Source organism: Vicugna pacos, chromosome 5, assembly GCF_048564905.1.
Source record: "Vicugna pacos chromosome 5, VicPac4, whole genome shotgun sequence".
NCBI classification, from domain to species: Eukaryota; Metazoa; Chordata; class Mammalia; order Artiodactyla; family Camelidae; genus Vicugna; species Vicugna pacos.
This window is the reverse complement of record NC_132991.1, coordinates 80,029,036-80,040,821: the sequence shown is the minus strand read 5'-3', so window position 1 is coordinate 80,040,821 and position 11,786 is coordinate 80,029,036. Positions and strand designations below refer to the sequence as shown.

General features: G+C 51.5%; 1 protein-coding gene across 1 annotated transcript; it reads right to left on the bottom strand.

Moving 5' to 3' along the window:
• Positions 1-1,481: 1,481 nt before the first annotated feature.
• On the bottom strand, positions 1,482-2,959 carry CDK5R2 (cyclin dependent kinase 5 regulatory subunit 2). Its single transcript, XM_006207244.4, has one exon. The coding sequence runs from the start codon at positions 2,879-2,881 to the stop codon at positions 1,772-1,774; it is 1,110 nt and encodes a 369-aa protein (XP_006207306.2). The 5' UTR covers positions 2,882-2,959; the 3' UTR covers positions 1,482-1,771.
• Positions 2,960-11,786: the final 8,827 nt, after the last annotated feature.

Here is an 11,786-nt window from a genome sequence, read left to right as displayed (position 1 = left end):
TGAATTTCAAGCTGGGATGGACTTCTCAAGGCTGCCCTGAGTAGGCACGTGGCTGAAGAACCTCTGTGGGTTGGGGGGAAGCATATGGGGCTAAGTGTGGCATTCCGGACCCTCCTGAGAGTGGTGAAGACAGACTTAGTCAAGTCTAACTGGACTGTTGACAGGATGTATGGCAGGAGAGATGGAGGAGGAAGAGAAAAGCAAAATAATAACTAGCTGGTGCTGCTTCAATGAACCACTCTGTAAAAGGGGAAGAACTTCTGCTGTCCTTATCACTTATTCCCTAAATGGCCTGGACATTAATGAGTAGCTAGGTCAAACAATTTGAAAGCAGGGAAGATGGGGCGGGAAATCAGCTTTGCCACCAGGCCTCAAACTTTGGCTCCCTCACTTTACTCTCTGTAAAATGGAAGCCAAGGAGCGGGGAAAAGAGACGAAAAGAGCAGCAGTTCTTAGGAACTCGACTTCCCCACTAGGCCCACGGGGGCCCTCCTGCCCTTCCTATGACAGTTCCACTCCCTCTCCCTCCCTCCCGGGGCCCAAAAAAAGGCCGGCGCAAACACATCCTCAGGCGCTTCCAGCGCTTTATAGTTCTCTCCCGGACAGAGGGACAGACAGACAATGCGGCCCGCGCCGTCGGCCCGCATCATTGGCACCTTGGACACGGCACCAGGCCCAACCCAGTCCCTGGTACCCTCCCGGGAGAATTCCGGTCTGGCCTCAGATCAGCACCTCAGACAGCTCCCGGCCCAAACCACCCCCCTTCCCCCCTCCCTCTGGAAACAACCACATAAATCAAAAGGGGGGGGAAACAAAAATACCTAAGGATAAAGAAGAGGGGTGCCCCTCCCTCAGAGTAAGAAGAGTTTTCTGTCTCCACCCACCCTTCCGCTGAGGCACCGCCGCCGCCCCGGGGGTGACCTCCTAGGTTGATTTTGCTCCCAAACCTCAGCCTCCTGAAGCTGGCATCCCCCTCCCCCCAACTCCCGGCATGCAACACGTTGGAAAAGGTAGGGAGAGGCAGTGGGGGTGGGGCGAAGGACCATCCTGGTGGTTGTCTGGGCTCCTGGGGCTGCAGTTTCTCGCCGCACCTCAGCCGATCCAAATTAAGAACTAATGTTCCCTTTGGTCAGGGGAGGGAAGTACGGGGGCTCAGTCGGGGGAATAAATGCAAGCTGACACAGGCGGAATGGGAAGGCAGACAGGAGGGAAGATGGTGACACATCCCAGGAGCCAGGAAAAGAGAAAGGGAGATGGGGACACAGGTGCAGAAAGAGAAAGGGGCAGTGAGAGAGAGTCAGATAGGGGGTAAGATGGAGATGGAAATACACACCCAAGGAACGGAAAATGGAAAGGCAGGGAGGGAGATAGGAAGTCAGAAGATGAAGGAAGGAGGGAAGGTGAAGATACAGGAAGGAGATGAAGAAATGGGTAAAACCGAGGGAGACGGATTTCCAGACACACACAGAAAGGAAGGAGGAGGAGACCCGGGCAGAATTGGGGAGATGGGGACGCAGAGAGATAAAAAGGGTGAAGTTGAGGTTCCCCTTCCGCGCTGATCCCCCACCCCCACCCTGCGCCCAGCAAATCCAGACGTCGCGGCCTCTGGCATCCTGGCCTCCACCCTCCCGTGCTGGGCAGGGGCGGCTCCTCCTCCGGCCGCGGCGCGGAGCGGCGGTAACAGCGGCGGCAGCTTGATGGTCCCGGGGGCTCCGAGTGTGTGTCAGGGGCTGGGGTGGGGGGAGGGGGCGGGCGCGGCCCTTAGGTATCCCTAGCGGTCCAGGTTCATAGTCCAGTGCTTGGCTCCGGTCGCGCAGCTGTCCCTGGCGGCCGAGGATGAGGCGGGGGCCGTGGGCGCACTCCCGCTGGGTGGACCCCCGGCGCCGGCGGCGGCCTCGCCCTCGTTCTTGAGGTCTTGGAAGACCTGCGTGAAGAAGTGGGGGTCAGCGTTGAGTCGCAGCATCTGCGGGCTGAGCCGTTGGATGAGGCGCAGGCAGCGCTGCCAGAAGCGCTCCTTGTCGGGCTCCACGAGGAAGGGCTTGAGCGGGTAGGAGATCTCGTTGCCCATGTAGGAGTAGGCGAGGTAGAGGCAGGTGAGGAAGGCGGCCTGCAGCTCGGCGGCGGACGCCAGCTCATCCCCGCGCAGAGACTCGCGACAGAGCAGGTACACGAACACCAGGTTGGCGGGCGTAATGAAGGCCTGGTCTTGCCAGCCCTGCAGCAGCAGCGAGCGGTCCACTCCGCGGAACCAGCCCACCAGCTCGCCCGGGCTCAGCTCCTTGAGACGGTAGCAGCGTCGGCACACGAAGTCGCCCAGGCAGCGCAGCAGCTCGCCGGTGGATGCCTGCACGATGACACGCCGCGGAGAGCCGCCAGGTACTGGCGGAGCTGCCTGCGGGGCTTGGGGCGGCGGTGGCGGCTTCCCCCCACCGGAGCCTGGCGGTGGGGCGGCGGCACTGCCCCCCGACGGCGGCTCGCAGGTGACAGCGGCCGCCGGCACAGTGGGCACCGGCACCGCCAGGGGTTTGGCGGCGCCGCCGCCGTCAGGGGGGTCTCGGCCCTTGCGGAGGAGGTTCTCGCGGTTGCGTTGCTGGACCAGGGGGTCGGGGCCAGTGGACGCCGGCTTGGGCGTCACCTTCTTGCTGCCTTTCTTCTTCTTGGCAGACGCGGCCACCAGGCGCTTCCAGGTGAGCGCCGAGATGAGCACGGACGGCCGCTTGAGCCGGCTCTCGCCTTTGCCGCCCTTGCCTACTGGCGGTCCGCCGTAGCCCCCCAGCACCTCGTCCCCTGCGGGCGGCGCCTTCTTCTTCTCCTCGGGTAGCGAGCCGGGCCTCCGGCCTTTGGCCGAGGAGGCTGGGGAAAGAGACAGCACCGTGCCCATTGTGCAGAGCGGGGCCGGCGCCCGGGCCCCGGCAGGAACCGCGGGCGGCGCTGCTGCCGCCGCCGCCGCCGCTGCTGCAGCCCCGGGGGACCCGGCAGTGGGGGTCCAGCCCCGGCCCGGGCGCGGGAACGGGCAGTGGAAGGTGCCTGCCTGTGTTGCTCGGCGGCTGCTCAGAGTCTGAGCTGCGCCAGCTGCAGCGTCAGCTCCACCCCTTGGGCCGGTCTTTGACCGCGCCGCGCCCCGCCTCACGCAGCCAATCCTCGGCCCAACTGCCCTCCTAACTGGCAGCTCCGCTGACCAATAGTATCTCTCATGCCAATCTCAAGTCCCGCCCATTCCCCCACCTCGGTCTCTGGTCCTTTCCCTTCTCTAGAAAGGGGAAAGGAGGAGGAGACTAGTTCGAGAGCCCCCTGAGGGTCAGAGCTGGCGGATCGGGGGGTTGGGGTTGGAGAGCTGCTCCCACTTACCCCTCCAGGTCCTAGGCCCTTGACTCAATTTGTTTTGATGCATTGGATCGGGGTAGCAGAGATGCCATGGGAACAGTTTCTCCCTCGTTTTCATAATGTGTTGGGGGGCAGCGTAGGCAAGGAGGGCCCTTATCAGGGAGCCCTGGCCCCACCTGGGTCGCACTGCACCAGCTCCTCCAATCTAGCAATCGGTCTATACTCTCTTAGCTCTCCTCCCAACCCTTTCCCCTACCAGGCCACTAGGGAGGGCTGCAGCAAGTGCGTTCTTGGTCTGCCTGTAATGGGGTGCTGTCGGGCTCTGGTCTTCCTGAAGCTTACAACGCGCCTCCTTGGGGGCCTTTACTCTGGGGGTGGCAAGACCCTCAGATATGTATCTGAGGCCACCATTTGCTGACATGATTCTCTGCAGCTGAGTGAGGGGTGAGAAGCCCTGAGCTCTGGTCCCTGGGCATCTCCTCTTGTGCTTTGTCCCCACCCCTGCAACACACCCTCATTCTACCCTTGGGTGAGTGATGGGTGGTTGGTCCCTTGGGAAAAGCTGGAAGTTGTTCTGCCAGGCTGGAACAGTAGATGGGCCTTCTCTACTGAGGCCCAGGATAGTTGGTTCCACCTCCAGCCCAGCCCTGCGTTCAGGTTGAGGCATTTCCATGTTACAGGCTCCCTGCCACTCAGATCCTAGCTGTCCCTACTCCTAGCTGCAAGCTGTTAGTCTGGGTCCTACCCATTTCTTTCTGGGTCTGTCTGTTCCCTCCTCAGTACCCACAGGCCTTTGTTCTGGATCTGGTACCTCCAGGCCTGCAGAACGTCCTGAGCCCAGCTGGTTCTGGGGCTTTGTTATCTGCCTTGTAGGACTGTATCCACCCTTCGCCTGGCCTGTTCTCTGTGGCTTCCCATCAGAGGAGTCTTCTGGCTTCTTAAGTGGGCCTTAGACATGAGTATGGGTTTCTTGGTAGTGAAGCCTTTACTTAAGGATTCACCAGAATCCTCAGAATTGGCCCTGGAATCACCTCCATGATCCTCATGGACCACCAACACGTCTCCAAGGATCTACTGCTGTCAGTTTTGGTGCACATGTGTGTGCCTAGCTCACTCCAGGCAGGCTATTTTAGAATCCCCTTGGGCTGCCATCTAAGGCATCAGCTTTTCTCAGCTGTCTCACAGCCCCCTCCAGCTCCCACTCCAGGGTGGCTGTGGTCTGGCTGTCTTGACTCCCCATCTTTTTACCACTGTACACATGCCAACTTGTACCAATTCCTGACTCAGCGCCATGTGCGGTTTCTCAGCAGGGATTCTCCTGCTCTCTTAGATCTGATCTTTATTCTCTCACAGCCCAAGCTGACCTGCCCAACCTCTCATTCTCCCCATAGTTGCAGAAAAATATTCCCTCTTTTCAGCATCTGTAATTGGTCCCACTTCCTCCTACAAGGCCTTCTAAGTCAGCCTTTATCTGACACCCAAGGAACAGCTGGTTCACCAGTGGTTAAGGACAGGCCCCACAAAGACTGATGTGCACTGGCAGAAACACCGGCACGTGGATCTGAATGGCACGTGGGTCCTCCCAGCTCTGCTCCCAGGAGTCCCTCATTGATGTAAGGCCTATTGTTGGTATCATTTAGGACAAGATTCTATGCAGCACCCACAGATGTCACCACCATGCTATCCCTACTCCAGGCCCAGCAGTCCTCTTAGAATCAAGAATTTCCTCCTCTGCTTCAAGGTCCCCAAATCAGGTGCCTTGAAAGATCTCACTCCCACTTCTCATTCTCCATCTTTCCCTGCCTCAGACACTCTCTCTCTCACTTACATACTCACCACCCCCCTAGGTCCTATTATCCCTCTTGAATCTCTGAGCTCCTCTTACTGTGACAGGACCCTTCCTCAGACCACCACCCTGCCTTCTTCAAGCTCTTGAAATTCCACCTCCTCCGAGAAACTTTTATGGGCTAATTGGGAGGGACCTGGTACCCTCTCTGACATCAATCTTTCTAACCTCTCCCCACCACCAGCAGCTGCTACATAACAACCTGGTTAAGAGCTGGGCTCTGAGTCCCCAGTCCAAGATGTGCAAGATGGATATGGATGGAATTTAAAGACAAGCAAAATAATAAAAACGAATCCATAAAGAGTAAAGGCATTTCTGTTGTTAAAAAGCTGGCAGCATTAAGGGAGGAGAGAGGTGGGTTATGTTGATACAGGGGGACAAGCATGGTGAAACCAGGAATACTTAATGAAAAGATGGCTTTAGGGAAGGAGAGTGGCTTCCTACGCACATCTGCAAGTGTGCTTTTCTGGTTGGATTATGTATAAGGTCTATATTATGTGACTGATTCACTTATCTACATTAATCTCTTTATGTTGTTCTCATCTATTTTCCATGGATATACGTGCTCCTCTGGGACAGTGTGGATGTACTAGACTCCCTTAGATGAGAAATCCCCTGAGGCCAGGCTCCTTGTCTGTCTCATCACTCTGTAGGTTACCTAGAACAGCACCCTGTCCAGGTAAGTGGATATTTCTGAGGGCTCTTTAAGTCAAGAGCTGTAGGTGTAGACCAAGAACTGGAGGGATTAGACCAGGGTTTAGCCTGTGCCAGAACATGGCCTTGTTGGTGAGGATCATCACCAATTTCACCTTAGAGATGAGCCCTTCCCTGACCTTTCCTGGGAAGATGAGCCCCATCTTCAAGGGAACATCCCCAGGCAATGATGCTCCGACTTTTCAGCACTGTGGCTGATTTTATCTTTTTCTGATGATTTTATCATTTTTTGAGGCCATAGTGTCAGAGGCAGGAGGCAGGAGTTCTTGTCCACATCTTATAAACTGTATTACTTGGGGAAGTCATTTCTAGCTTTCTGGGCCTCCCTTTCTTCATGCTAAAATGAAGGCATTCTGTATATTTTTATTATAAGGCAAAAATGAATACTAAAGGAATAAGGTAATCTCTTGGGGATTGGACTTAAAAATTATTCCTAAAGCCTCTTCCATTCTATGATTCTGATTCTAAATAAAATATGTTCTGTGAATCTGTTTCACTTTCTAGCTCCAGCCCTGTCTGGATCTCTCTAATCTGTTTCTGCTTGACGGGCTCAGTCTTATGTGCACAGCATCTGTGTGAGGCCTGCCATTCTGCAGTTCATCCCAGGAGATAAAGAAGAGGGTGCTCAGGCTTTCAGCAATGTAAACCTCCCTAGATTCTTCCAAACTCGGGGTGGGGTGGGGTAGAGGGGGCTGAAAGGTGATGAGACATAGGACAGGGTGCCAAGATGGCTGAGTTCTAGGGTCTCCCCGATAAAAATCAAGGGCAGAGGTCCTAGAACGCAAGGTCATTGTATCCCATATCTCCAAGGGGGCCCTACAAAGGGGCTGATGACAATGCAGTTTCTTAAAACAGCTAGGATGGAGACTCAGCCTGGGCTTCTGAATCCCTTGATCTTGTAGCCCCCTACTCCTTCACTTATCCAGTACTCCCACTCCAGGGACTCAGCTCCTGAGATGTGCAAAAGGAAAGGATATGCACCATCCCTTTCTCCCTCTCCAGAGGACCTTACCTCAGGGGAGCTGGGGTGGGGAGGAGTAAGGCCCGGGAAAGGCAGCGGAGGGAGCAGAACCTGTCCCCAGGCAACAGTGGGGAGTGAGGAAAGGGGCTGAGCAGAGAGAAGAGAAGAACTTGATAAAGGAGGTGCTGCTAGCTGCCAGGAGGGAGATCCCACATTCTCATATCTTTCCCTTTCCAACAAGCCCTTTGCTAGAAGGACTTAATTGAGGAGCCCAAATATAGGATTTTTTAAGAACAGAGAATAGGGTTGATAAGCACAGTTGGGGAAGTGGTGCCCTGGGACAGGGAGAAAAGGGACCAAAGCCGAGATGCCGGAGGGCCCAGCATTATGGGTCTGAAGGACAAGGGTGAGCTGAGGGCTCCTTTTCCTTGCCCTTAGCTTTGCTACCTTAATGAACACTTGGTCCCTCTTCTAGGTTACCATTGCCAGCCCTCCCTCATCCTCATCCCTGGATCTTCTCTCCCCAGCTTCCTGGCTCCTGCCTTCACCTCCCTTTGTTGCCCCCTGAGAGTTCTCTCTGCCCAATGTTTCTAGTACTTTCCAATAGCTTTATCTCTCAGTTCATCATCTCCTGACTCCATCAAGCCCTTTTTAAACCTCCTTTTTGCCCCCAACCCCAAGCCACAAGCATCTCTGTCTCTTCCCTGCCCCTGCTGGAGCCCAGCATAGAACTCCAGATGTAGGAGCAGATCAAGAAGGGCGGGGGTGGTGGCTGTTGCTTTTCTGGGATATTCTTAGCCTGTCTGGGGGCTGGAGCTGGAATCAACGTTTCCATCTCAACCAGGCAGGTGGCTGCAGGAAAGCTGCTGCTGTGATTGGATCTTCATCTAGTTGTATATCTCTTTCCCTGTCCCTGTCCTCCTCTGCCTCAATTCCATGCTGAGTCCTACCTCCTGACCCCTGTGCCCTGGGATGGCAGCCCTGGGATGGCAGTAGCGGTTGGGGGGGGGGTTCCCTCTGCTCTGGCCTGGCCTCAGTGAGGTCTGAAAACCCTGCTCTTGGAGATTCTGGGGGAAAAAGAAGAGCCCTCAAGAACTCTAGCTAAGATATTCCCTGGATCTGCACACAGCCTTTGCCTTCTGCCTAGCTTTTATCTGCCCCAACAAACCCCTCAATGGTACTTGGTCCCTAGACGCTAGCCATGACCATGAAAGCCTTTCTTATCTTGACTTACAGGAATGCTCAGGGACCCTGTAGTTCTGGGAACTGCCTCCTGAGAGAGGCTAAGACCTGGGGTATGGTCCTCCTTTGGGACTGAACAAGGGGCTTACTGGCCCAAATTCCTTCATTAGCAGAGGGAGGGGCCAGGAAGAGATCTGACTTATTTGAAAATAGCACCGAAAACATTTGTCACCTTAAAAAGACATTGACAGTGTGGGGGTTCCTATGCAGGCTCTGGCATCATGAAGGTCTAATTTCAAATCTAGCTCCCCACTTATGAGCTAGGGGACTTTGGGCAAGTTTCTTAATTCTTCTGAGATCTAAAAAGGTGGACTATCAAAGGGTTGTTGTAAGATTTTGTTTAATCTCACAATGCTCCACAGTGCTTGGTGCATAGTGCTTGATGTTCAAAAAAATGTGAGTTATTATAAATTATATTGTTATCATTATTTTTACAGAGCAGAAACAGTTTACTTGACCTGTACCATTAGCGTGTTTTTTTTTTCCCTCATTAGAACATTCTTCATTAAAGGGCCAGGGTCATACTATCACTTCTTGTTTGGCTTTTGAGACCTGAATTTACAGCTGTCCTTTCTTCTTGGCCATTGTGCTGGCAGCTACTGCTACTCAGACTGTTCCTGAGGGGTTGTTTGATTTGATTCCTGAGGTCACAAAGACCTGACAGCATATCAAGCTCTGGTCCACTGCAGACCTCATTAATTTTGTGAACCTCTGTGTCCCTGCTCTGTGCCAGGCACCATGCTGGCCTCTCATTCTGACTGCACTTCTCAGAGAGCATTCTCTAACTACTCATCCCACACCCCACTGTCTTTCCAAAGCTCCAGAGACTCCATGTAGGGTCAGTTCTGCTTTTCAAGAGCTTTGAGGAAATATTCTGCAAAATTATAAAATCCACATTAGCAAATATTATTTGAGAAATTGTAGCCTATAAGGTCCTGGGCTAGGTGCTGGGAACAGGAAACAGCATGAGTTGGATCACCCGTCTTCAAAGAACATAGAACAGAAATGAGAATATGAAAAATAATAATCAATAGTCGTAAGTTGATCAGTGTCCTAGGATCAGTTACAGAGGATGGGACTGGATAACTTGACTGATTCCCCTCCACCTTCTACCTTTGCAGCTAGTCTGTCTCCAGCTTGTCCTCAATTCTCACAACGAAGCAACAGCTAAGCAACCACTGGCAAGAGGTTAAAATCAATTTCTAACTAAGGTCAGTTCCTCCACCTGGTATCATGTCCTCTCCAGTCTATGGCCTTTCCTGTCCAACCCCGAGTACCTTTCCCAAGGCAGAGCCAGGCCTCAGCAACTGCCTACTCACAGTGACCAATTCTGCTCTCTGAGCATGAGGGTGAATGAATAACTGCTTGTAGGAAGAGCCCTGGTGGGCCTGCTTATGGCCCAATATCTTGTCAGGTAGAAGTCACTTCTGTTTTCCTCCTGTTTGTCTAGGACTGGGGGTTGTAGGGGGTGGCCTTTGTAACAGATTAATTTATACTTTACTTTCCCTGACTGCAAAATATAAAGACAATCCTTAATTTTTATCTCCTTTAAGGAAAAAGGCAATCTTGATTTTATCAGCTAGAGCCCCACATATACTTGCTTTTGATTTTGAATAGAGAGCAGAGAAGTGTAAGAAGGTTGTCTGCTAGATTAATTGGTAGTTCCTAAACTACTCTGCCTGGCAGAACCACCTGAAAGAACTTTGTAAAAACAATTTCTGGGCCCTACCTCAAACCTATGGAATCATAATTTCTTTGGGTGGGCTCAAGGTGGCATCACTGTAAGAAAATATTAAGAGGGAGAGGAAAACTTGGGGAGATGGCTGGGGTCCCCTCTGTTCCTTCTGTTGAGCACCACTGTTGTGCTGCCAGAGGAACACCCAGTCTATAGTAAGAATATCCTAACTTGCTTTGGGGAAACCACTTCTCCCACACTCTCAATTCATGTTGTTTACATGAGGCAATGTGCATAATGTTTCCTTATACCCAAAGGCCAGGCTCAGGTCCACCTTACATGTGTACTGTGCTTTACAGCTTACAAAGCATATCCATAGACATGATTTCACCTGATAATTCCAACATCCTTCTTAATAGATATGTACCTGATCGTTTATTTACCTTGCTGGTAACAATGGATCAGGGATGGGGTAACCAAAGCCAGTCCAACGAGATTCAATTCTTGAAGTTTTACAATAACTGTTGAGAATGAGATGCTTTCCTTCCTCTGAGGTTGCTAGCCTGGTGAGATGAAAGCCTTGAGATGCCAGTGACTCTCTTGCCCCCTGCATGGAGGGAGGTCACCTGAACTAATACACAAGAAAACAGTCAACAGATAAATGGACAGATTTCTGATGTAATTTTAGCCCCTGGACCCAGCTGGGCCTGATGCAGATCTGTGACCCAACAAACACTCCTCCTTCCCACTTTTTTTCTTCTAATCTTAATATAATTTGAGTAGCAAATCTAATATTTGCAAGGGGAGAAAATATCCAGCTAATAGAACTTCTTGCCTGGAAATTTTTCTTCCAGAAACTTGTTGGTAATTTCAGAGAAGTATATGTTCAGTCTTGATGACTGAAAAAGGTGGTCTCTCACATCTGATTGTCAGTGAAGGACTGAATCTGGATGAGACACTGTTGACCAAAATCTGGGTTCTGACCCCAAGGCTTATTTCCTGCTGGATTCCTCAAAACTCCCTGTCTAAACCATAGCTGATGATTGGAGTTCATCAGGTCTGAGTGACTCTCAAATTAAAACCTTGGGACAAGAAAGCCATTTCCCTACAGCCTGCACAATTATCAAGTCTTCCTGGGTTGCTGCCAGGTTGCATTCCTTGGTTATCAGCTTCCTGCTAAATAAGAAATTTGATGCTTCACCTGCCATCATGCTTCTGAATCAAGTTTGCCCCCAACCAGTGTAAGAGGCAGCTGTGGCCACACAGAGCCATTTGTTATCATCAGGGTCATTAACACAATGTCTCTGGGTGGCAGGGCTGGGGGTGAGTCTGAGCTTTAAGCTGGCCCACGGTTCTCTTCCAGGACTCCTGTCTGGACTGCCTTTGGGGAGTTACCTCAGGAGAGTGGCTGGGGCTCCAATCAAACCAAAATTTTCAGATGCAATATGGTCATATCTGCTTTTCTTTTCTTTTCTTTTTTTTAAAACTCTGAGGCTGTTTACTTTCAAGTAGTTTTATGGATTATTCTACAATAGGACAATATTTTCCTAACCCACTCTGTGGTCCAGGTCCAAATACACAATCTTGATGGTGATTCTACGAGCACTTGGCCATCCATTCACATTTCACCTTTCCATTCATGTGTTCACTCAACACAAATTTAAATAAACAAGAAATTTCCTTTTCTTTCTTTTTCTTCTTTTTCTTCCTGTCTTTCTTTCTCTTTCTTTCTTTCTTTCTTTCTTTCTTTCTTTCTTTCCTTCTTTCCTTCTTTCTAACTTCCTTTCTTTCTTCCTTCCTTCCTTCCCTCCTTTCTTCCTTCCTTTCTTTCTTTCCTTTCTTTCTTTTCTTTCTTTCTCTCTTTCTTTCCTCTCTCTTTTCTTTCTCTTTCTTTCTCTCTCTTTTCTTTTCTTTTCTTTTCTTCCTTCCTCCCTTCCTTCCTTCCTTCCTTCTTCTTTTTGGTTAAATCAAATCTGACTTCTAGCCTGATCCTATTAGGATGGAGGGAAATTCATTCTCATTTG